The sequence below is a fragment of the Scyliorhinus torazame genome, chromosome 5 (assembly GCF_047496885.1).
Source record: "Scyliorhinus torazame isolate Kashiwa2021f chromosome 5, sScyTor2.1, whole genome shotgun sequence".
Classification (NCBI taxonomy): Eukaryota; Metazoa; Chordata; class Chondrichthyes; order Carcharhiniformes; family Scyliorhinidae; genus Scyliorhinus; species Scyliorhinus torazame.
Genome location: NC_092711.1, coordinates 105,063,575 through 105,088,960, shown reverse-complemented (window position 1 = coordinate 105,088,960; position 25,386 = coordinate 105,063,575). Strand labels below are relative to the sequence as shown.

Here is a 25,386-nt window from a genome sequence, read left to right as displayed (position 1 = left end):
GGTCAACCAGAATTCGTCGTCCACCTCAGAGACTTAATTTGTGAACTTTGTGGACTTATGGACTTTCTGATTTGTTCTGTTCTTCCGTTTAATCGTTCAAGTGGTTTGTATATAGTGTTCATCTCGTTATTCTTGTGACACACTGTTTTTCTGCACCAGGTACCTTCCCATATAAATAGCTTAGTTTTTATGTACATAGTCCTGTAAATATTTCACACGTAGTCAGGAACATTCACCATACACTATTTATTGCCATGCAGGTACATTTTTTATAAATGGGGGATGTCACAATATACATCAGTATATCATGGTGCAGACGCACACTGATGGACACACAGTGGGACCAATCAACACACACACAACACCGCAGCCAATCACCAGTGAGATCACACGCACTATAAAGACAGGGGGCATCAGAGTTCCCGCTCATTCGAGTTGCAGCTAGCTAGGAGGACAGAGCTCACAGTCTACAACTCAGACATTCATCACGTGCTGAGTGCATCGACTGGTTAGGACAAGGCAAAGGTCTTTAGTTAAAGCTAGTATCGTATTAACCCACAGTAAGTTTAAACAGTTAATGATTCAATAAAATAGTGTTGCACTATTTCAAGTGTTGGTGACCTGTATGTGATCCAGAACACCCAACACATCAGTGAAGATATCGAACTTTCTGTTCATTTAATTGACCAGGCAACACATGGACTATCTTTCTCTCCGGTTTTTATTTAGACATATGCATATGGGAGCTATCTCCCAAGAACAGCATGCAGACTCCCTAAACAATTCATTATTATACCTTCAGGTCGTCTTACAGAAAGGTAATTTACATATACCAATCAGAGGTTTGCATTTGTTTTTCGCCCATCGATACTCAATCACAACTGGTGGTTCCAATTACCTAATTTGTCTCCCATGATTGTAGTTAACCAATTACAGCATCGATATGCTGACCTAATTGCAATACTAACAAGCACATGTCCATAATTATACCATTCAATCAATACTAAGACATATGCAGGCATGGGGAGAACGTGCAGACTCCACACAAAGAGTGACCCAAGCAGGGAATCGAGCCCGGGTCCCTGGCGCTATATCATAGAATTTACAGTGCAGAAGGAGGCCATTCGGCCCATCGGGTCTGCACCAGCTCTTCGAAAGAGCAGTCTACTCCAGCCCACACCCCCTCCCCATAGCCCAGTAACCCCACCCAACATTGAGGGCAATTTTGGACACTAAGGGCAATTTAGCATAGCCAATCCACCTAACCTGCACATCTTTGGACTGTGGGAGGAAACCGGAGCACACAGAGGAAACCCACGCAGACACAGGGACAACGCGCAGACTCCGCACAGACAGTGACCCAAGCCGGGAATCGAACCTGGGACCCTGGAGCTGTGAAGCAATTGTGCTAACCACTGTGCTACCGTGCCGCCTGTGTGAAGTAACAGTGCTAACCATTGTGCTACTATGCTGCCCTGTATTTATCAATATCAGCAGAAACAGACCCATTTCACATATTTCAGTCTGGATGTGATTAACAGCAGAATCCAACCATTAGAGTTAGTTGTGAATTCTTTGATGTTTCAGCAGGTTGGATGACTGAGTGAATCCCTTCCCACAATCAGAGCAGGTGAACGGCCTCTCCCCAGTGTGAACTCGCTGGTGTACAATGAGGTTATATGATTGTCTGAACCCAGTCCCACAGTAAGAGCACCTGAATGGTCTCTCCTGATGGTGAACATGTTGATAGAGCATCAGTACACCGGAACTTTTGGAGCACTTCCCACAGTCTGGGCATTTAAACGGTCTTTCCCCAGTATGAACTCGCTGATGTGTCAACAGGTAGGATGAAGAAGTGAATCCCTTCCCACACTCGGAGCAGGTGAACGGTCTCTCCCCAGTGTGGCTACGCCGATGAATTTCCAGCTTAGATGGGTAACTAAATCCCTTACCACAGTCCCCACATTTCCATGGTTTCTCCATGGAGTGACTGCTGTTTTGACAGGTCAGATGTTGGCGGAAACCTCATCCACCCAGAAAGCGGTTTCTCCTCACTGTGAACGGTGCTTTTCAGTTCTACGTTCAAAATCCGATGATATTCAGGTTACAAAAACATCAGCAACTGTCACATTTGACGGAATGATTAGGCTGAGTTTCCCGACTGTAAGTCCTTCCCCTTCTTACATCCTGTGAAATGGATTTAAAACAGAAAGAAAAAGTGAGAAAGAAACCACAAAAACAGTTTCTGAAACTGAGCTGAATGAATGGTAATTTGTGGGATCAGCACTCAGAAAAAAGTGACCAGGAAAACTGTTGGATTGTTGCAGAAGCCCAACTGGATCACTCATGTCCTTCAGGAAAGGGAGGCTGCCACCCAGTCTGGACGGACACAAGACGCTGGTCTCTGTGGGAGACGGAGGGAGAAGTGGGAAAAGCAGGGGCTGAAAGAGAAAGATCTATATATCTACAACCAGACACAGTCTTCCAAACCCTCGGCCCCTACCACCTAGATGGACGAGAGTAGCAGGTTTATGTGAAGAACACCATCTCCAAGTTCCCCCCAACTCACACATCATCCTGACTTCTCTGACATCTAGTGCTGCATGAACAGAAATTTCCTCCAATTAAATATTGGAAAAACTGAAGCCATTGTCTTCAGACCCGCTTCAACCCTGGCTGCCAACTCCATCCCTTTCCCCAGCAACTTTCTGAAGCTGAATAAGACGGTTGAGAGCCTTGGTGTCATACCTGATCAGAGATGATTATCTGCACCATCACTAAGACTGCCTATTTCCACTTCAGTAACATTGTCTCACTTAACCCCTGCCTCAGGTTGTCTGCTTCTAAAACTTGTAAATATATATACGCAACTGTTACCTTTAAACTTGATTATTCTAACACACACCTGGCCACCTCCCACCTTCAACCCTACATAAAATTGAGACGTGTACCGAGGTACAGTGAAAAGGATTGTTCTGCGTATTGTCCAGGCAGATCATTCCATAAATGAAAAACATAGGACATACGATAAATACATAGACATTGGGTGAAGCATATGGAGTATTGTATATTACAGAGTATAATTTCCTCCAACCCTTTGAGATTACTGCGCCTGACAGCTGCCCCACATCCCCACTGGAGGCAGACATTGAGCAGCTGGAGCCTGCAGCTTGGAACTCGGCGTGGAAGCAGAGGGTGAATGAAAGGCAATAAAGTCTAACACTCACAGCAATCTACAATCCACTCACATGACCGAATAGGGAGAAAGAATTTGTAAATGCTCAAAACATGACTCCAGTAAAATGCTCCACAAGAAAAAGACATTGGTTTCTCTTCTGCAAGCCCCCTCCTTCTGACCAACCCCCTGTAAAAGGAGTTTCCAGAATCCATCCCTGTCAGTCCAGGAGAGAAATTCACAACATACTCTCCTCCTGCTGACAGGACAGGGAGCACCGCGCATGCGCCCTTAACTCGGTAAAAATGGCGGCCGTTAAACCGGCTCCAACAAAAGTCTCGGAGGAACCGAGAATTCTTTGGAATTTGGAATGAGGCCGAAACATGGTTTTTCAATAACCAAACTGCGCATGCTCCAATCACAGCAGTCCGGGCGCATGCGCAGTCTCTCCTTGTCGGGAAGATCGGTTGCATTCTGACACAATCTTGGTGAAGTCTAAATTATCATTTGTGATCCGATTAGCTGAAGGGCCCAGGTGGGAAATTAGGAATTAATTGTTTGGAAAGCTCCAGTGGATTGGTTCTGTACCATAGTGCTGTCCTGAATATATATATATATTTTTTTAATTTAGTGTACCCAATTTATTTTTTCCAATTAAGGGGCAATTTAATCCACCTAACCTGCACATCTTTTGGGGTGTGGGGGTGAAACCCACGCAGACATACGGACAGTGACCCAGGGCCGGGATTCGAACCCGGGTCCTCAGCGCCACAGCCCCAGTGCTAACCACTGCACCACATTCCACCCCGTCCTGGATATTAATAACATTAGAAGCTAGTCAAATTTGAAACAACTCGTGAGTGATCAAGTGGGATGAATGAATCTTTTTCCACACATATGACATTTAAACAGCCTCTCACCAATCACAATGCACCAATCGTGTAACAAATCTATTGACGTTTTGAAGCTGGAGTGTTAACTGCGAAGTATCTGAACAGTCTGCCTCCAGTGTGACTGTGCTGATGTCAGTAAGTGTGAAAACGGAATTAATTTTTTTCTGCATACAACTGGCGAACAGCCTTTCTGTATTATGATTGTATCCACCCAATGAATAACTGAATACCATCCCAGTCTTCAGTAACTACAGCATGTTTTATACAGTGCCTTTGTCACAGTAAAATGTTGCAAAATGTTTTTTAAAAATATTTCATTGAAAATTTTTGGCCAACCATCACAGTACATTGTGTATCCTTTACACAGTAATATAACAATATAAATAACAATGGCCAGTTTTATAAACAAGAAATAAATAATATGTAAACAAAAACAAAACTAAATGGCAACTGCCTTGTCCCAGATAGATATTCTCCAAAAATATGTTTTAACAGTCCAATGTACAATTATCTATAACAACAACCTATACATATTATACTTATATATTAACATCCCTGAGAATCCCTCTGGTTCCAGTCATATGCGCCCTGTGTAACACCTTAAATTGTATCAGGCTTAGCCTGGCACACGAGGACTATGCGCTTACCCTACTTAGGGCATCAGCCCACAGCCCCTCCTCAATCTCCTCCCCCAGCTCTTCTTCCCATTTCCCTTTCAGCTCGTCTACCATAATCTCCCCATCGTCTCTCATCTCCCTATATATGTCTGACACCTTACCGTCCCCCACCCATGTCTTTGAGATCACTCTGTCCTGCACCTCCTGCATCGGGATCTGCAGGAATTCCCTCACCTGTTGCCTCGTAAAAGCCCTCAGTTGCATATACCGGAATGCATTCCCTTGGGGCAACCCATATTTTTCGATCAGCGCTCCCAGACTTGCAAACGTCCCATCTACAAACAGATCTCTCAATTGTGTTACTCCTGCTCTTTGCCATGTTCCAAATCCCCCATCCATTCTCCCCGGAGCAAACCTATGATTATTTCTTATCGGGGACCACACCGAGGCTCCCGTCTTTCCCCTATGCTGTCTCCATTGCCCCCAAATTTTCAGAGTAGCCACCACCACCGGGCTTGTGGTGTATTTCTTCGGTGAGAACGGCAACGGCGCCGTCACCATGGCTTGTAGGCAAGTCCCCCTACAGGACGCCTTCTCCAATCTCTTCCACGCCGCTCCCTCCTCTTCTCCCATCCACTTACATACCATTGAGATGTTGGCGGCCCAGTAGTACTCACTCAGGCTCGGTAGCGCCAGCCCCCCCTATCCCTACTACGCTGCAAAAATCCCTTCCTCACTCTCGGGGTCTTCCCGGCCCACACAAAACTCATGATACTCTTCTCAATCCTTTTGAAAAAAGCCTTCGTGATCACCACCGGGAGGCACTGAAACACAAAGAGGAATCTCGGGAGGACCACCATTTTAACCGCTTGTACCCTCCCTGCCAATGACAGGGATACCATGTCCCATCTCTTGAAGTCCTCCTCCATCTGTTCCACCAACCGCGTTAAGTTTAACCTATGCAATGTACCCCAATTCTTGGCTATTTGGATCCCCAAGTAGCGAAAGTCCCTTGTTACCTTCCTCAACGGTAAGTCCTCTATTTCTCTGCTCTGCTCCCCTGGATGCACCACAAACAGCTCACTTTTCCCCATGTTCAGCTTATATCCTGAAAATTCTCCAAACTCCCCAAGTATCCGCATTATCTCTGGCATCCACTCCGCCGGGTCTGCCACATACACCAATAAATCGTCCGCGTAAAGAGATACCCGGTGTTCCTCTCCTCCCCTGAGTACTCCCCTCCACTTCCTGGAACCCCTCAATGCTATTGCCAGGGGCTCAATCGCCAGTGCAAACAATAATGGAGACAGAGGACATCCCTGCCTCATCCCTCTATGGAGCCGAAAATACGCAGACCCCCGTCCATTCGTGACCACGCTCGCCATCGGGGCCCTATACAGCAGCTGTACCCATCTAATATACTCATCTCCAAAGCCAAATCTCCTCAACACCTCCCACAAATAATCCCACTCCACTCTATCAAATGCTTTCTCGGCATCCATCGCCACCACTATCTCCGCTTCCCCCTCTGGTGGGGGCATCATCATTACCCCTAGCAGCCTCCGTATATTCGTATTCAGCTGTCTCCCCTTCACAAACCCAGTTTGGTCCTCATGGACCACCCCCGGGACACAATCCTCTATCCTCATTGCCATTACCTTGGCCAGAATCTTAGCGTCTACATTTAGGAGGGAAATAGGTCTATAGGACCCGCATTGCAGCGGGTCTTTTTCCTTCTTTAGGAGAAGCGATATCGTTGCCTCCGACATAGTCGGGGGCAGCTGTCCCCTTTCCTTCGCCTCATTAAAGGTTCTCATCAGTATCGGGGCAAGCAAGTCCACATATTTCCTATAAAATTTGACTGGAAATCCATCCGGTCCCGGAGCCTTCCCCGCCTGCATACTCCTAATTCCTTTCACTACTTCCTCTATCTCGATCTGTGCTCCCAGTCCCACCCTCTCCTGCTCCTCCACCTTAGGAAATTCCAGCCGGTCCAGGAAGCACATATTTCTCTCCTTCCCATCCGGGGGCCGAGCTTCGTATAATCTTTTATAGAATGCCTTGAACACTCCATTCACTCTCTCCGCTCCCCGCTCTATCTCTCCTTCCTCATCCCTCACTCCCCCTATTTCCCTCGCTGCTCCCCTTTTCCTCAATTGATGGGCCAGCAACCTGCTCGTCTTCTCCCCATACTCATACTGTACTCCCTGTGCCTTCCTCCACTGTGCTTCTGCAGTACCCGTTGTCAGCAAGTCAAATTCTACGTGTAACCTTTGGGTACAGTCCCTTCTCCGATGCCTCCGCATATTGCCTGTCCACCCTCAGAAGTTCTTGCAGCAACCGCTCCCGTTCCCTACTCTCCTGCTTTCCTTTATGTGCCCTGATTGATATCAGCTCCCCTCTAACCACTGCCTTCAGCGCCTCCCAGACCACTCCCACCTGGACCTCCCCGTTATCATTGAGTTCCAAGTATTTTTCAATGCACCCCCTCACCCTTAGACACACCCCTTCATCTGCCATTAGTCCCATGTCCATTCTCCAGGGTGGACGCCCTTCTGTTTCCTCCCCTATCTCCAAGTCTACCCAATGTGGAGCGTGATCCGAAATGGCTATAGCCGTATACTCCGTCCCCCTCACCATCGGGATCAACGCCCTTCCCAAAACGAAAAAGTCTATTCGCGAATAAACTTTGTGGACATAGGAGAAAAACGAAAACTCCTTACTCCTAGGTCTGCTAAGTGTCCACGGGTCTACTCCTCCCATCTGCTCCATAAAATCTTTAAGCACCTTGGCTGCAGCCGGCCTCCTTCCGGTCCTGGATCTCGACCTGTCCAGCCCTGGCTCCAGCACCGTATTAAAATCTCCCCCCATTACCAACTTTCCCACCTCTAGGTCCGGGATGCGTCCTAGCATGCGCCTCATAAAATTGGCATCATCCCAGTTCGGGGCATATACGTTTACCAAGACCACCGCCTCCCCCTGTAATTTGCCACTCACCATCACGTATCTGCCCCCGCTATCCGCCACTATGGTCTTTGCCTCAAACATAACCCGCTTCCCCACTAGTATAGCCACCCCCTGTTTTTTGCATCTAGCCCCGAATGAAACACCTGCCCCACCCATCCTTTGCGTAGTCTAACCTGGTCTATAAGTTTCAAGTGCGTCTCTTGTAACATAACCACGTCTGCCTTAAGTTTCTTAAGGTATGCGAGTACTCGTGCCCTCTTTATCGGCCCGTTCAGCCCTCTCACATTCCACGTGATCAACCGGGTTGGGGTTTTTTTACCCACCCCCTTGTCGATTAGCCATCCCCTTTTTCCAGCTCCTCACCCGGTTCCCACGCAGCTGTGTCCCCCCCAGGCGGTGCCCCCCCGCCCACCCACCCCCATTCCGGCTCCCCCCCTCTCCAGCAGCAGCAACCCAGTAGCTCCCCCCTCCCACCCCCCCCCCCCCCGCTAGATCCCCCACTAGCGTAGTTACACCCCCCATGTTGCTCCCAGAAGTCAGCAAACTCTGGCCGACCTCGGCTTCCCCCCCGTGACCTCGGCTCGCACCGTGCGACGCCCTATCCTTCTTGCTTCCCTATTCCCACCATGATTATCATAGCGCGGGAACAAAGCCCGCGCTTCCCTTTTGGCCCCGCTCCCCATGGCCAACGCCCCATCTCCTCCACCTCCCTTCCTCCCTCCACCACCACCTGTGGAAGAGAGAAAAGTTACCGCATCGCAGGATTAATAACATAAAACTCATCTTTCCCCCCCCTTTTTCCCCCCCTCTTCGCCCCCCATACTCGCCCCACCACTTTGTTTCAAACGTTCTTTTTTAATAACCCGCTTATTCCAGTTTTTCTTCCACAATAAAAGTCCACGCCTCATCCGCCGTCTCAAAGTAGTGGTGCCTCCCTTGATATGTGACCCACAGTCTTGCCGGTTGCAGCATTCCAAATTTTATCTTCTTTTTGTGAAGCACCGCCTTGGCCCGATTAAAGCTCGCCCTCCTTCTCGCCACCTCCGCACTCCAGTCTTGATATACGCGGATCACCGCGTTCTCCCACCTACTGCTCCGAGTTTTCTTTGCCCATCTAAGGACCATCTCTTTGTCCTTAAAACAGAGGAATCTCACCACTATGGCTCTAGGAATTTCTCCTGCTCTCGGTCCTCGCGCCATCACTCGGTATGCTCCCTCCACCTCCAGCGGACCCGCCGGGGCCTCCGCTCCCATTAACGAGTGCAGCATCGTGCTCACATATGCCCCGACGTCTGCTCCTTCAGGAAGACCAAGAATCCTTAAATTATTCCTCCTCGCATTATTCTCCAGCACCTCCAGTCTTTAGACACATCGTTTATGGTGTGCCTCATGCATCTCCGTCTTCACCACCAGGCCCTGTATATCGTCCTCGTTCTCGGCAGCCTTTGCCTTCACGACCCGAAGCTCCCGCTCCTGGGTCTTTTGCTCATCTTTTCGCCCTTCAATCGCCTGTAATATCGGGGCCAACAGCTCCTTCTTCATCTCCTTTTTAAGTTCTTCCACGCAGCGTTTCAAAAACTCGTGTTGTTCAGGGCCCCATATTAAACTGCCACCTTCCGACGCCATCTTGGTTTTTGCTTGCCTTCCTTGCCGCTGTTCTAAAGGATCCACTGCAATCCGGCCACTTTCTCCTCCTTTTTCCATCCGTATCCAGGGGGGATTCCCTTCTGGTTTACCGCACAGTGTTTTTAGCCGTCAAAATTGCCGTTGGGGCTCCTATCAAGAGCCCAAAAGTCCGTTCCACCGGGAGCTGCCGAAACGTGCGACTTAGCTGGTCATCGCCGCACCCAGAACGTTGCAAAACTTTTTGCAGGTGTGTTAACAATTCCCACATCAACTTTGTTGAATGTTCCATACACCTATACCTGGGTCTCCAATTTGATCCCTGGAACAATGTCAAAATGAATTTATTCATCAGTCACTCTGGAATTGGCTCTGACATCCTCCGCGACTGTGGGTCACTATCCCTCCTCATACCTCCTGACCTCCCAGACGAGAGCACCGTCCTCCATTACCTCTCCCCCACTGTCCAGCTGAGAGCCACTGACCTCACTCGGCTCCACTCAGACCGATCCAATCAGAGCCAATCAATCTCCAACAATGGCTTCTCTTCTCACTCCATGTCCTTTGGTGTCTCCCAACGACCTATTGATGGCCCCTCTGCCCCTCATCGATCTGCTGCCCCTTGGTGCCACCATCTGAAGACAGGACATTAGGTTCCCCATGTCCTGTGATGACCCCCATCTCGATCTCCCCACCCCTCCCTTGATCAGTGTTTCTGTGTGGTCAGCCTGCTTGTCTATTCTAATGACCTCATCCAAACTCTGCCGCCCTTTTCCCTGATTATCCCCAAATCCCACTCACCCATCACAACTGCGCTCACTGACTTCATCAGCGGCCCCGGCTTCATCAAAGCCTCAATTTTAAACTTCTCAGCTCCTGTTCAAATCTCTTCAGGGCCTCACAGCGTTCCTTTATCTGTAACCTCCTCCAGTCAGACATTCTCAGAGCGCTCTGCATTCGTCCAACTGTGGCCTCTTACACATCCTTCAGTCTCTCAGCCCCATTCACTGTGCCTTCAGTCATCGCCCCCTACCCTGGAATTCCCTCCCTGACCCTATCTGCCTGTCCACAGATATCTCCCTTTAACAAACTCCTAAAAACCTACATCTTTAACCAAACCTTTAGTCAGCCCTCTTAACATCCCCTTAGTCATGGAGTTTTACAGCATAGAAAGAGGGCTTTCAGGCCATCGTGTATGCACCTGCCATTAAGCACCTATCCATTTTACTCACATTTCCCAGCACTCGGTCCGTAGCCGTGTCGGCTCTGGCATTGCAAATGCTCATCTAAATGCTTCTTAAATATTGTGAGGGTTCGCGCCTCGACCAACCTTTCAGGCAGTGAGTACCAGATGCCCACCACCCTCTGGTGAAAAAGCTTTCCTCAAATTCCCTCTAAATCTCTTGCCCCTGACCGTAAAACTGTGCCCCCTGGTTATTGACCCCTCACCGGCGGCACGGTAGCACTATTGCTTCACTGCTCCAGGGTCCCAGGTTCAATTCCTGGCTTGGGTCACTGTCTGTGTGGAGTCTGCACAATCTCCCCGCGACTGCGTGGGTTTCCTCCGGGTGCTCCGGTTTCCTCCCACAAGTCTCGAAAGACATGCTGTTGGGTAATTTGGACATTCAGAATTCTCCTTCTGTACCCAAACAGGTGCCTGAATGTGGCGACTAGGGGCTTTTCACAGTAACTTCATTGCAGTGTTAATGTAAGCCTACTTGTCACAATAAAGATTATTATTGTACTGTGGGGAAACGTTTCCTCCTATCTACTCTACCCTATTTCCTTTATAATTCTGTACACTTCAATTATACCCCACCTCAGCTTTCTCTGCTCGTAAAACAGCCCAGGCAACATCATGGTGACTCTCCTCTGCAACCTTTCCAGTGCAATCACATCCTTCCCATTGTGTGACTCAGTGTCAGGTTTTTTTTCCAATGAAGGGGAAATTTAGCATGGCCAATCCACCTACCCTGCACATCTTTGGGTTGTGGGGGTGAGACCCACGCAGAAACGGGGAGAATGTGCAAACTCTACATGGACAGTGACCTGCGGCCAGTATCGGACCAGGGGCCTCGGTGCCGTGAGGCAGCAGTGCTAACCACTATGTCAGTGTGTGCCCCTCAGTGTCAGTTTCTGTCTAGTTGATGTTTTTGAGATTTTCCTCGGGACACTCTCCTACATTAATGGTCTGATGTAAACAAAAGTTTGTTTTAAATCACATTGTAACAGACTGGGGAAGTCAGGATTAAAATAATATCTGGCTAAATGGAGTTAGGCCACAGATCAGCCAGGACCTCGATGAATAAGAGAACAGGCTTGAGGGGGATAAATGACCTCCTCCTGTTCCCATGTCCCTAATAAACCTGGACTCAAACACCAGCTGATGAATGGAAAGTGATGGGAGAGCTGAGGAAGAGACAATTCACCAGTGGCTTCAGCACTGGAGCAGAATTAGAGAGTGGGTGAAATCTCAGGGGAAACTACACAGGAACTGGTTAGGAGGGGTTACTGGATTACGGGGATAAAGGGGGATAAGGTGCAGGCATGGGGCTTGAGGAGGGTGCTCTTTCCAAGGGCCGGTGCAGACTCGATGGGCTGAATGGCCTTCTTCTGCACTGTAAATTCTATGATTCTATGAACTGGAGTAGGTTGTTCAGCCGTTTGAGTTTGTTCTACCATTCAGTTAGACCATGTCTGATCAATTATTATCTCTTAACTTGCAGAACAAATACGTGAATAGTTAATTCCAGTTGATTTTAGTGGTTATTAACAGCAGCAGAAATTAACCACAACTATCAGGATGAATATGGGTCAGTCCTGGATGTGATTACCTGATCAATGACAGGAGAATCTACCTTCAGAAGTTACTTGTGAACTCGCTGGTGTCTCACAAGGTTTTGTGACTGAGTGTATCTGTTCCCACACATGGAGCTGGTGTGTCAGGAGGTCAGTTGAATTAGTGAATCCCTTTCCACACATGGCACAGATGAATGGCTTTTCCCCAGTGTGACCACACTTGTGTTTCAGCAGGTATGATGAACTGCTGAATCCCTTCATACACACAGAGCAGGTGAACGACCGCTCTCCAGTGTGAATTCGTTGGTGTGTGCGAAGGTTGAACGATCGATTAAATCCCTTCCCACACACAGTGCAGGTGAATGGCCTCTCCCGAGTGTGACTGCGCTGATGAATTTCCAGCTGGGATGGGGAATGGAATTCCTTTCCACAGTGCCCACATTTCCACAGTTTCTCTATGGTGTCGATGTCCTTGTGGGTTTCCAGGTTGGATGATTTCACGCCTGTAGATTTCAAATATCCTGTAAAAGGAGTTTACAAACGTCACTGTCAGTACAGGATAGAAATTCAGAACAAACATTTCTAGTTTCGACGGAACTGCTCCAATGGCTTCAAGCAGGCTGTCCCTTAACTTTCTCTGACAGATTCTTACAGCGTAGCAGGGATAGGGGGGGGCTGGCACTACCGAGCCTAAGTGAGTATTATTGGGCCGCTAATATTTCAATGGTGAGTAAGTGGATGGGAGAGGAGGAGGGAGCGGCGTGGAAGAGATTAGAGAGGGCGTCCTGTAGGGGGACTAGCCTACAGGCTATGGTGACAGCCCCATTGCCGTTCTCACCAAGGAACTACACCACAAGCCCGGTGGTGGTGGCTACACTGAAGATTTGGGGACAGTGGAGACGGCATAGGGGAAAGACTGGAGCCTTGGGGGGGTCCCCGATAAGAAACAACCATAGGTTTGCCCCGGGGGGAATGGATGGGGGATATGGAATGTGGCAAAGAGCAGGAATAACGCAACTGAAAGATCTATTTGTGGATGGGAAGTTTGCGAGTCTGGGAGCGCTGACCGAGAAATATGGGTTGCCCCAAGGGAATGCATTCAGGTATATGCAATTGAGGGCTTTTGCGAGGCAACAGGTGAGGGAATTCCCGCAGCTCCCGACACAAGAGGTGCAGGACAGAGTGATCTCAAAGACATGGGTGGGGGATGGTAAGGTGTCAGATATATATAGGGAAATGAGGGACGAAGGGGAGACTATGGTAGATGAACTAAAAGGGAAATGGGAAGAAGAGCTGGGGGAGGAGATCGAGGAGGGGCTGTGGGCAGATGCCCTAAGCAGGGTAAACTCGTCGTCCTCGTGTGCCAGGCTAAGCCTGATTCAGTTTAGGGTATTACACAGGGCACATATGACTGGAGCACGGCTCAGTAAATGTTTTGGGGTGGAGGATAGGTGTGCGAGGTGCTCGAGAAGCCCAGCGAATCATACCCATATGTTTTGGTCATGCCCGGCACTACGGGGGTTTTGGATGGGGGTGACAAAGGTGCTTTCAAAAGTAGTGGGGGTCCGGGTCGAACCAAGCTGGGGGTTGGCTATATTTGGGGTTGCACAAGAGCCGGGAGTGCAGGAGGCGAGAGAGGCCGATGTTTTGGCCTTTGCGTCCCTAGTAGCCCGGCGCAGGATATTGCTAATGTGGAAAGAAGCCAAGCCCCCGGGGGTGGAGACCTGGATAAATGACATGGCGGGGTTTATAAAGCTAGAGCGGATTAAGTTCGTCCTAAGGGGGTCGGCTCAAGGGTTCACCAGGCGGTGGCAACCGTTCGTCGAATACCTCGCAGATAGATAGACGGAATGGGAAAAAGAAGGCAGCAGCAGCAGCCCAGGATCGGGGAGGGGTGGGGGGGGGGGGGGGGGGGTGGGGGGGGGGGGGGGGGGGAGGAGGAAACAGAAGGACTCTCAGGGTTGTTAATATATACTGTATAGTATGTATAGGTCGTTGCCACAGATAATTATATATTGGACTGTTAAATTATATTTTTGGAGAGTGTTACTTGTGACAAGGCAGTTGCCAATTAGGGCTAGTTTTCATTTTTATTATTTATTCATTTTTTGTTTATAAAATAGGTCATTGTTATTTGTGCTGTTATAATATTGTGTAAAGGATGCACAATGTACTGTGTTGGTTGACCAAAAATTTTCAATAAAATATTTAATAAAAAAAAACTTTCTCTGACAGAGTGAAAATACAATCAATCATTTTCTCTCCTGATCACTGGAGCCCCGCCCACCCTGCTGCTCCACCAGATCATAGAATCATAGAAGTTTACAGCATGGAAACAGGCCCTTCGGCCCAACCAGTCCATGCCGCCCAGTTTTTACCATTAAGCTAGTCCCAGTTGCCCGCACTTGGCCCATAACCCTCTATACCCATCTTACCCATGTAACTATCTAAATGTTTTTTAAAAGACACAATTGTACCCGCCTCTACTACTACCTCTGGCAGCCCATTCCAGACACTCACTACCCTCTGAGTGAAGAAATTGCCCCTCTGGGCCCTTCTGAATCTCTCCCCTCTCACTTTAAACCTATGCCCTCTAGTTTTAGACTCCCCTACCTTTGGGAAAAGATATTGACTATCTACCTTATCTATGCCCCTCATTATTTTATAGACCTCTATAAGATCACCCCTAAGCCTCCTACGCTCCAAGGAAAAAAGTCCCAGTCTATCCAGCCTCTCCTTATAACTCAAACCATCAAGTCCCGGCAACATCCTAGTAAATCTTTTCTGCACTCTTTCCAGTTTAATAATATCCTTCCTATAATAGGGTGACCAGAACTGCACACAGTATTCCAAGTGTGGCCGTACCAATGTCTTGTACAACTTCAACAAGACGTCCCAACTCCTGTATTCAATGTTCTGACCAATGAAACCAAGCATGCCGAATGCCTTCTTCACCACCCTGTCCACCTGCGACTCCACCTTCAAGGAGCTATGAACCTGTACTCCTAGATCTCTTTGTTATGGCCCGACATGAAGCAAACAAGCCCGGGAGCTGCAAACTCGGGATCTATGGGTTCTTATTGGGGGTTTGGGGCCTCCAGCGGGTGTTTTTGAATCCTCCCCGCCCACCTGCCAGGGTTTCCTTCCTTGCCAGAGATCAGAGTCCTCATTGATTTGAGTGCAAAGTGGAAGCTCTTATTTCTTATCGCCCCCTCCCCCCTCCTCTGATGTGAACCATCCTCCAGTGTCTGAAGCAGGATGGTGCCCGTTAACCTGGGCCTGTTCCCGGGAGGGAGAAGCCCCGCAGCTGCAAACCAGGGAGCTGACAATGATGGTGAAGGGTTTGCGGATCCACAAAGTGTTTTCAAATCCTCCCACCCACCGCCTGACGCTGACTCCGCTTCTCCAGGACAAAGGACTCTTCCCGAGGCCAACACTGGAAATGCGCATGCTCCAAACTCCGTCCCCGCGCCTGCGCTCAGCTGTTCAACTACAGCAGTTGCACCGCGCATGTTCCGAATCACAATGCCCAGGGAGTGATTGGCAGCAGCGCCGGACCAATGGGAAGAGAGGGCAGCATTGGGGGACCCATTGAGGGCAGCTCGTCCTCCCACCAATCGGAGTGAATGAGGGGCGGGTCCGCTGTGATTGAAGCATGCGCAGTGTGGGTAATGGCGATCGAGAAGAGCTGTGGCTTCAGATCCGAAATTGGTAAGGGGCGTTTAACAATATGGAGGGAGCGAGAGATCGCGGGAGTGGGCGAAAACGTTGTGTAAAGTTTTTGTAAGCCGCAATCTTCGGAAAAGAGTTTATACGACCTAGTTTGTACCGAGCGGGGCTGCAGCCTCTCATCTTCAGCTCGGGTTAACGGCCGCCATCTTTATTGAATGTGCATCAGGGCGCATGCGCGTCTGCCGTCTTTGGCCGATGTTTCAATGAGTGGGAGGAGCTTGTTCCCCATTGTTCAGAATGGAGACAACTTGTCCATCAAACTGGATTAGTCTTTGAGTCCCAATGTCTTATTGATGATGCAAAGCGGGGGCAGAAATGAAAGAAAACCTGTTCTCCGGATTTTACTGTCTCATTAGACATCCTACCCCATGTGTCCAAAGCTCTGCGGCTCTGTTCAGTCACATGAAGGCCCAGGGCATCTCACAACCCTGAGTCAACATCACCCTAAAATCAGGGGGGCATGAGCGATCATCCTGGACCCATAAGCAAGAGGGGAGAATGTAGTGAATTTCTATCCTGGACTGACAGTTTTTAATTTTGTAAAATTCTTTCACAGGGACTTATAAAGGGATTCGCAGACAGGAAACAGATAAGTAATCCTCACATCAAATTCCGACAGCACCATTCGGATTATCAGGATCTGGAGGTAATCAACCTTTGTGTGTAAGCATTGAGTTCAGATCATTACCACTCACTGTGTAAAATGTCATCATCATATCTCCCCTATGGATCTTGCTCACAATCATAAATCTGTGTCCCATAATCCTTTTACAATCTGAAAATGAAAATCGCTTATTGTCACAAGTAGGCTTCAAATGAAGTTACTGTGAAAAGTCCCTAGTCGCCACATTCCGGTGCCTGTTCGGGGAGGCTGTTATGGGAATCGAACTGTGCTACTGGCCTGCCTTGGTCTGCTTTCAAAGCCAGCGATTTAGCCCTGTGCTAAACAGCCCCATCTGCAGATGGGAACAGATTTCTTTATCTTTTGCCGGGTTTGCTGTTGTTGTTTCCGGTGCCTGGGTCATGCCAGGTGGTCCGTCCAGATTTCACTCCATTTTTGTGTATTTGTAGTGGTTGAATGGGCTTGGACCAGTCCATTTTAGGATCCAATACACAATTGAAGTTTGCTCCAAGAATTAATTGATGTGTATTCAGGTCTGGGATGGATCCCACCAATGTTTTTTTTTTAAATACCACATCGTCCCAGTTAGGAGCATAGCCATTCATCAGCACCACCAATTTACCCGCCAACGACCCACTGACCACCACGTATCTCCCATTAGTGTCCGCAATGATCTCAGTGACCGAAAGAGGGACCCGTTTATTGATTAGAATTGCATCGTCTTGAGCCCTTCATCAAAGCCCAAGTGAAACACTTGGCTCACCCCTCCGCAGTCTGGTCTGATCTCTAACCCGCAAGTGAGTCTCCTGCAAGAACACCAGACCAGCATTTAGATTTTTAGGTAAGCGAAAATCCTGAACCCTCACTGGTCCACCTAATCCCCTTACGTTTCAGTTGACCAGTTGAAGCAGGGGTCTCTCCTCCCCCCCCCTACCCCCCATCACGGAATCAGCCATTTTCACCATGAGGGACTATCCAGCAAATCTTCGAAAAGTACAGGCCAACGGTCCACCCAAGATGGCCGCCACACACACACACCATCAGAGTAAAACAAAATCAGTTCTATAGTCATCATCAGTGAGCCAACCCCTCCCCCACCATTTCTCACCAACGCCCAACCTACACACACAAATTGAAACCAAACCCAAGATCGAAACCCACCCCCCAGGCTGCGGCCCAGACTCTGAACTTGTCGAACCATCCAAAACTGCAGCTTCACCTCCCATCTCACTCCCATTCACCAGCTTGCTGCTGCCGGGACAGCCCTTCTCAGGACAACATGAAAATAAAAACAATGATATTGCCTACTGCGAGGATAAAACATATTTCAGAATGCAGTCCTAGACTCTACTTACTAGACTATCTCTCACACTAAAAGGCCTATACTTAGCTTTGGAACTGGCCCCACCAGGTCAGGGGAACAAATGGCCTTTTGTTTGATTCTGAGTCTGCAGGATTCAAAGCTGGTATAGACTGGTAGCTAGGAGCGCCTATCTGGTAGCGTGCATTGACTGGAGACTTACTTGGTTGATGCGGCAGCTAGGCAGGTCACTGTCAAGGATTGTTTTGAGCTGCTGACTGACCCTGTCAAGAAGGACAATTTGAACTTGGGGGCTTTACTTTATAGTCCCCAGGGGCTTCCTGCCTTTCGGGGCGGACCCCGTACCTGGTCCCAAGTGATTGGACTACTTTGCAATCACTTGGATCGATTTCTCCAACCCTGGAGTGGTTGCCTGATCGCTGGGCGGTTCCTGAGTGTCCATTGGCCTTCCTTTGTCTGCTGGCGCCGAGGAGTCTGGCTTGGCCTTATTTCCCTTAAATGTTTCCAATTGTTCCCGGGGATCGCTCATTAATATGCAGATGGCTTTGGTTTCAGGGCTGTCTGGGTTTCTGCAAGTTCTAATAAACAGGAAACTTTGCACCTGTTAATTTTTTTCCTGGCTTGACTGAATTTCCCTGCATTCTTTGCGGATCTCCATTTTAAGTTGGGAAGTGGCCAACCCAGTGGCTACATAATCAGTTTGCAAAGCATAATTTATATCAAAAATATCCATTTCAATGGCGGGTTTATTGCCCAACATGTGTAGCAGCTGAGAATGTGCTCTATCCACATGACAGAACCTCTCGCACATGCACAGAGTCCGGCTGTGACTGGAGCATGCGGCGTTCGGGCTGTGACTGGCGCATGCGCAGTTCAGGTTGACGCTGATGGTGCGAGGAGAGGGAAAGAGACAATCGAGTGACTTTCAGGATTGGAGCCGGTGGGTGACTGGGGAGCAATAGAAGCTGCGGAGTGAGCCGGGAGGCTTCATAAATACCCCGTGGAGGCTTCAACTCCCGAGGAAAATGTTAATGGTCCCGCCTTAAACAGCACCGAACAGAGTGAGAGCTGAGCGGTGCCAGGCCTGGGTTACCGGCCGCCATCTTTACAGAGGACAAGATGCCGCAGGGAAGGGGCTGCTTTAGCACAGTGCGCTAAGACAGCTGGCTTGTAATGCAGAAAAAGACCAGCAGCGCGGGTTCAATTCCCGTTTCAGCCTCCCCGAACAGGCGTCGGAATGTGGCGACTAGGGGCTTTTCACAGTAACTTCATTGAAGCCTCCTTGTGACATTAAGTGATTATTATTATTTTGCGCTACGAGCCTGGACCGGATGCCAACTCTCCCGGATTGACTGACTGGAGTCTCCAGGATTTTATTTTAATAATTTGTGGGAGTCACTGGCTGGGCCAACATTTATTGCCCATCCCTAATTTCCCTGGAACTGAGCGACTTGCTCGGCCATCTCGGAGGGCATTTAAAGAGTCAACCATATTGCTGTGGTTTGGAATCGTGTCGGCCAGACCAGGTAAGGATGGCAGAATTTATTTTCTGTTCATTCACGGGATGTGGGTGTCGCTGGCTGGGCCAGCATTCACTGCCCATCACTAATTGCCCTTCAACTGAGTGTATCTCAGAGAGCATCTCAGAGAGTCAACCAGCTGACTGTGGATCTGGAGTCACATGGAGGCCAGACCAGGTAAGGATAGAAGATTTCCTTCACTGAAGGACATGAGTGCATCAGGTGGGACTTTGCAACAACCAACAATTGTTTCAGGGTCTTCAATAGACTTTAAATGAATTCAAATTTAACCTTCTGTCTTGGTGAGAATCGTGTCTGGGAAATCATTACGACAGTAAAGAAGATTTTAATGTAATTTTCTTTGAACATTTCTCTTCAGTGGATATAAAAATATTGAAAATGGGGTAAAGGTTATTTGGCTGACAGTCAATCACTGTCCTGTAAGGTAATGAGTCCTTTTGCTTCCTAATTGGCCGAGGAAGGCAATGTGTCACAAGGATGGATGTGTTGACCGATTAATGGCTGGAGGATGGGGGCAGGTCATGTGATCAAACCTCCAGGAATACATTTAATCAAAGTTGGCGAGGAGAGAATGTTGTGAATTTCGACCCTAAACTGACAGTGAGGTTTCTGTAAATTTACAGGATAATGGAAGTGGACGTTTAACAGACGGGAACGCAAACCAAACGTCACATCACAATCTGACAGAGTCACTCGATTCATCAGAACCTGAATATCAGCAGCATCTGGGTGTGGAAGGTAAAAGGTTTGACTGTTCTGTCTGTGAGGGAAGATTTCAGGTCTCAGTGTGACTGGAAAAGCCCCGAGATTCACAAACCCTGGTTAGGCCAAACCTGGAGAACTGTGTTCTGTTCTGGGCAACAAACCTGAGGAAGGAGAGAATGAAATGAAAATGAAATGAAATGTAAATTGCTTATTGCCACAAGTAGGCTTCAAATGAAGTTACTGTGAAAAGCCCCTAGTCGCCACATTCCGGCGCCTGTTCGGGGAGTCTGGTACGGGAATCGAACCGTTCTGCTGGCCTGCCTTGGTCTGCTTTAAAGACCAGCGAATTAGCCCAATGTGCTAAACCAGAATGGCCTTGGAGCGAGTGTAGCACAGATTTACCTGAGTGATATCTGAACCCCCAGATGTTAAATTACAAGGCGAGATTGGACAAAAGTGTCAGCTGGCAGCACGGTGGCGCAGTGGGTTAGCACTGCTGCCTCACAGCGCCGAGGTCCCAAGTTCGATCCCGGCTCTGGATCACTGTCCATGTGGAGTTTGCAAGTTCTCCCCGTGTTTGCGTGGGTTTCGCTCCCAAAACCCAAAGATGTACAGGTTAGGTGGATTGACCACGCTAAATTGCCCCTTAATTGGAAAAAATGAATTGGGTACTATAAAGTTATTTTTAAAAATAAAAAAAAAAACATTATGGGCCGTGAAGGGCATTCGGTCCATTGAGTCCATGCTCGCTCTCTAATCGGCGCGGTGGTTAGCACTGTTGCTTCACAGCGCCAGGGACCCGGGTTCGATTCCCGGCTTGGGTCACTGTCTGTGCGGAATCTGCACGTTCTCCCCGTGTCTGCTGTGGGTTTCCTCCGGGTGCTCCGGTTTCCTCCCACAAGTCCCGAAAGACGTGCTTGTTAGGTGAATTGGATATTCTGAATTCTTCCTCTATATACCCGAACAGGTGCCGGAGTGTGGTGACTTGGGGATTTTCACAGTAACCTCATTGCAGTGTTAATGTAAGCCTACTTGTGACACTAATAAAGACTATTATTATTATCTGGAGCAATCCAGTCAGAGTCATTCTCCTGCTCTGTCTCTGTATCCTCACAGCTTTATTTCTCTCAGGTTTCTATCCAATTAAAAAAAAAAAGATTTATTGTGTCTATTTCCAAACTCCGTCATAGGCAGCAAGTTTAAGGTCATTGCCACTGGCTGTGTGAAAACATTCTTCCTCATACCTCCTGGACCATTTACATGCATAGATACGGAGCAACGTAGAAAATAGGAGCAGGAGGAGACCATTTGGCCCTTCGAGCCTGCTCTGCCATTCATTACGATCAGAGCTGATTAGGCTCAATACCCTAATCCCGCTTTCCCCCATATCCTTTGATCCCCTTCACCCTCAGTGCTGTATCTAACTACTTCTTGAAAACATGCAATGTTTTGGCCTTCATTAGTTCCTGTGGCGACGAATTCCAAAGGCTCACCACTCTCTGAGTGAAGACATTTTTCCTCATCTCTGTCCTAAATGGTCGACCCCGTATCCTCAGACTGTGACCCCTATTTCTGGACACACCCACTATCGGGAACATCCTTCCTGAATCTACTCGCCCTGTTTGTTTTTTAACATAAATTTAGAGTGCCCAATTCTTTTTTTGCAATTAAGGGGCAATTTTAGCATGGCCAATCTACCTACCCTGCACATCTTTGGATTTGTGGGGGTGAGACCCACGCAAACACAGGAAGAATGTGCAAACTCCACACAGACAGTGGGCCGGCATCGAACCCGGGTCCTCAGCTACATGAGGCAGCAGTGCTAACCACTGTACCACCCACTTTTTATACGTTTCTGTGAGATCCCCTCTCATTCTTCTGAACTCCAGCGAATACCATTCGAACCAATTCAACCTGACCTGCACATCTTTGAACTGTGGGAGGAAACCGGGGCATCCGGAGGAAACCCACACAGACACGGGAGAAAGTGCAAACTCCACACAGTCAGGGTGGGAATTGAACCCGGGTCCCTGGTGCTGTGAGGCAGCAGTGCTGAGCACTGTACCACCCCCTGTCTTGCAACCCTCAAGAGAAAAACAAATCCTTATCCTCATCTGAAATGGGTGCCCCCTTATTTTGCAACAATGACCCCCTTGTTCCAGATTCTCCCATAAGAGGAAACATCCTCTCCACATCCACCCTGTCAAGACCCCTCAGGATCTTGTATAGTTCAATCCAGGTTTTACCCAAAACTTTAAATCTGTGTCCCGACTGCTTGTATGATCAGTGAATGAAAACAGTTTCTTTGTCCACCTGATCGAAACCTGGTATAATCTTGTGTACCTGAATCAAATCTCCACTCAACCTCCTTTGCTGGAACCATTCTGGTAAATCTCCTCTGCACCTTCTCCAAGAACCTTCACATCCTTCCTGAAGCGTGGTGACCAGAGCTTTATAAAGATTCATAGAATAGAATTGGAACCATAGAATTCCTACAGTGCAGAAGGGGGCCATTTGGCCCATCGAGTCTACACCTATTCTCTGAAAGGACACCATGCCTAGGCCCACACTCCTACCCTGTCCCTGTAGCCCCATTGCCCCACCGAACATGCACATCCCTGGACACTAAGGGGCAATTTATCAAGGCCACTCCACCTAACTTGCCCTTCTTTGAACTATGGGAGGAAACCTGAGCACCAAGTGGAAACCCACGCAGACACGAGGAGAAAGTGCAAACTCCACACAGACAGTCGCCAAGGCAGGAATTGAACCCTAGTCTTTGGCGCTGTGAGGCAATAGTGCTAATCACCACCAGAAGCATAGTTTTGGTGTCAATATTACTGTTTATGAAGCTCAAGATCGAATTTGCTTTGCCAACTACTCTCTTAATATGTCTTGTAGATACACAGAATCCCTCATCACCTCTTTCTCTCTCCTCCCAAAGAGGCCAGTTGGGTTTTTATGACAATTCGGCAGTTTTCATGGTCACTTTTTCCTGGGGTCGGCCCCACAAATGACCAGGTTCATTCAGCTCAATTTCACAACCTCACCAACCTCTCACTCCCTATTTTCTGTTTTCAATCCATTTCACAGGGTGGTCGAAGAGGAGGCTTCAAAGTCTGGAGAATCAAACCAAGCTCACATCAAGATCCGACAGAGTCCTCAATTTATCATACCCTGAACATCATCGGAATATCATTGAACATGGAAGGAGAAAGCATTGTTCACAGTGCGGGGAAACCGTACACGTGTTGTGTGTGTGGACGAGGATTCAGTCAATCATCAGGCCTCACAAGCCACAAATGCAGTCGCACTGAGGAAAAACCGTGGAAATGTGCGGACTGTGGGAAAGGATTCACTGTCCCATCCAAGCTGGAAATTCATCGACGCAGTCACACTGGGGAGAGACCATTCACCTGCTCTAAGTGTGGGAAGGGATTCACTAAGTCATCCCACCTGGTGAGTCACCAGCGAATTCACACAGATGAGAGACCGTTTCAATGTGCAGACTGCGGGAAATGCTGTAAAAGTTCTGGGAGTCTGACAAGCCATCAACGTGTTCACACTGACGAGAGACCGTTTAGGTGCCCGCACTGTGGGACTGGGTTCAGACGATCATCTGACCTCGCTGTACATCAGCGAAGTCACACTGGCGAGAGGCCATTCACCTGCTCCAAGTGTGGGAAGGGATTTACTATTTCAGCCCGCCTGTTGAATCACCAGCGAGTTCACACTGATGAGAGACCATTTCAATGTCCAGACTGTGGGAAGTGCTCTAAAAGTTCTGCGGAACTGATGCGCCATCAACGTGTTCACACTGACGAGAGACCGTTCAGGTGCTCTCACTGCGGGACTGGGTTCAGACGATCATCTGACCTCACTGTACATCAGCGAAGTCACACTGGCGAGAGGCCATTCACCTGCTCCAAGTGTGGGAAGGGATTTACTATTTCAGCCCGCCTGTTGAATCACCAGCGAGTTCACACTGATGAGAGACCGTTTCAATGTCCAGACTGTGGGAAGTGCTATAAAAGTTTTGGGAATCTGACAAGCCATCAACGTGTTCACACTGACGAGAGACCGTTTAGGTGCTCTCACTGCGGGACTGGGTTCAGACGATCATTTCACCTCACTGCACATCAGCAAATTCACACTGGGGAGAGACCGTTCACCTGCTCAGAGTGTGGGAAGGGATTCACTCAGTCATCCACCCTGCAGAACCATTGTCAAATTCATACTGGCGAGTGACCAGTCACCTGCTCCGAGTGTGGGAAGGGATTCACTCAGTTATCCCACCTGCTGAGACACCAACGAGGCCACAAGTAACCATAGTGATTGGATTTTGCTGTTACTCACATTCAGGACTGAACCATGTTCATTTGGGTCTCTTTCTGCTGATGACAAACTCCAGCCCATTTACAGGGGCTAATATTCTGGCTAAAAGTCAAATAAATTAGATTTGTGTGAAATACCCTTGTCTGACTCTGTGAGTCCGTTGCCCATATCGTCTAAAGCTCAATAGAGTCAGGGATTGTTCCGAGATTGGAATATAGCTCACGTCGTTCACGTTTTCCAAATCAGAGCCAGGGAACGACAGGTTCATCAGTGTGACCTCGATTACAGGGAAGATGCTTGACGGATGCTTGGAGATATTGTTTCTCATCACTGGGGAAGAGAAGGAACCATTAGAGATGTTCTAGTGTCCAATTCACTGAGCAAGTCTTGAAACCTGTTCTTCAGCCCAGACTCACTATGCACATCCGCATGTTAGTTAATCCACGCCTAATAAATAAATCTGTCCACTCGCACTGGTATCCCATTATCATGCACACGTTCCCTATGATTACAACCCATTCATAGACTTTCAGGTGATCTTATCAAAAGTTCAAGGTGGTGTCTGTCTCGAGATCTTTGTTTATCTTAACGGGTTAGAGGGATATGAGGAACAGGTCGACAGGTGGATTTGAAACCAGGAAGAGATCAGCCATGATCTGACTGAATGGTGGAGCAGGCTCGAAGTGCTGAATTGCCTGGCGCTGCTCCTAATTCCTATATTCTATCTCCCTCTGAATGGTCCCAGTATCTTGGGCAGTGGCCAGGCTCACTAACGAATGCAGGATTTTAGATATATTAGATTATAAGTATTTGGCAATTTAAGGGTTAACAGCTAGGGTTACAGTGTGTCTGACTGCTGTAGTCATGTTTTTAAAAAGAACCTTGTTTTGCAAGACCAGAAAGTTTTTAGGAGCCAGAGGTGAAATTAACCAGTGGAATGTGTTTTCAGTCTGGGGTAATGCAATGTTGTTTGACTAGGGGGAATCCCTGGGGAGTTAATGTGTTTTCAGCCTGGGGTAATGCAATGCTGTTTGACAAGGGGGAATCCCTGGGGAG

General features: G+C 48.4%; 2 protein-coding genes across 8 annotated transcripts; one reads left to right on the top strand and one right to left on the bottom strand.

Moving 5' to 3' along the window:
* Positions 1 to 246: 246 nt before the first annotated feature.
* On the bottom strand, positions 247 to 15,950 carry LOC140421573 (uncharacterized). 5 transcript variants are annotated; one of them, XM_072506369.1, is made up of 3 exons: positions 15,457 to 15,859; positions 12,134 to 12,595; positions 247 to 2,187 (listed from the first exon to the last, which is right to left on the bottom strand). In XM_072506369.1, the coding sequence occupies exons 1-3, from the start codon at positions 15,584 to 15,586 to the stop codon at positions 2,144 to 2,146; spliced, it is 636 nt and encodes a 211-aa protein (XP_072362470.1). In that variant the 5' UTR covers positions 15,587 to 15,859; the 3' UTR covers positions 247 to 2,143. The 5 variants fall into 5 exon arrangements, 1 of the variants encoding a protein (XP_072362470.1); XR_011946911.1 differs by lacking the exon at positions 15,457 to 15,859 and adding an exon at positions 15,893 to 15,950 and having other exon boundaries at positions 249 to 2,187; positions 12,110 to 12,595; XR_011946913.1 differs by having other exon boundaries at positions 249 to 2,187; positions 12,110 to 12,595; positions 15,348 to 15,457.
* On the top strand, positions 15,717 to 24,464 carry LOC140421557 (uncharacterized). Of its 3 annotated transcripts, none has more exons than XM_072506339.1 (4): positions 15,717 to 15,785; positions 16,363 to 16,452; positions 19,914 to 20,035; positions 23,089 to 24,464. In XM_072506339.1, exon 4 carries the CDS (start codon positions 23,200 to 23,202, stop codon positions 24,241 to 24,243), a length of 1,044 nt encoding a protein of 347 aa, XP_072362440.1. In that variant the 5' UTR covers positions 15,717 to 15,785; positions 16,363 to 16,452; positions 19,914 to 20,035; positions 23,089 to 23,199; the 3' UTR covers positions 24,244 to 24,464. The 3 variants fall into 3 exon arrangements, with proteins under 3 accessions (XP_072362440.1, XP_072362438.1, XP_072362439.1); XM_072506337.1 differs by having other exon boundaries at positions 15,718 to 15,785; positions 19,914 to 20,028; XM_072506338.1 differs by having other exon boundaries at positions 15,720 to 15,785; positions 16,363 to 16,469; positions 19,914 to 20,028.
* Positions 24,465 to 25,386: the final 922 nt, after the last annotated feature.

Excerpts from the sequence above, each read along its gene's own strand:
- LOC140421573 (XM_072506369.1), bottom strand. The coding sequence starts at position 15,586 with ATGCGCGGTGCAACTGCTGTAGTTGAACAGCTGAGCGCAGGCGCGGGG. Across the intron at positions 12,596-15,456 it reads AGCGGAGTCAGCGTCAGGCG|GATATTTGAAATCTACAGGC; the intron begins GTGGGTGGGAGG and ends CTCCTTTTACAG. Across the intron at positions 2,188-12,133 it reads TTCACAAGTAACTTCTGAAG|GATGTAAGAAGGGGAAGGAC; the intron begins GTAGATTCTCCT and ends TCCATTTCACAG.
- LOC140421557 (XM_072506339.1), top strand. The coding sequence starts at position 23,200 with ATGGAAGGAGAAAGCATTGTTCACAGTGCGGGGAAACCGTACACGTGT.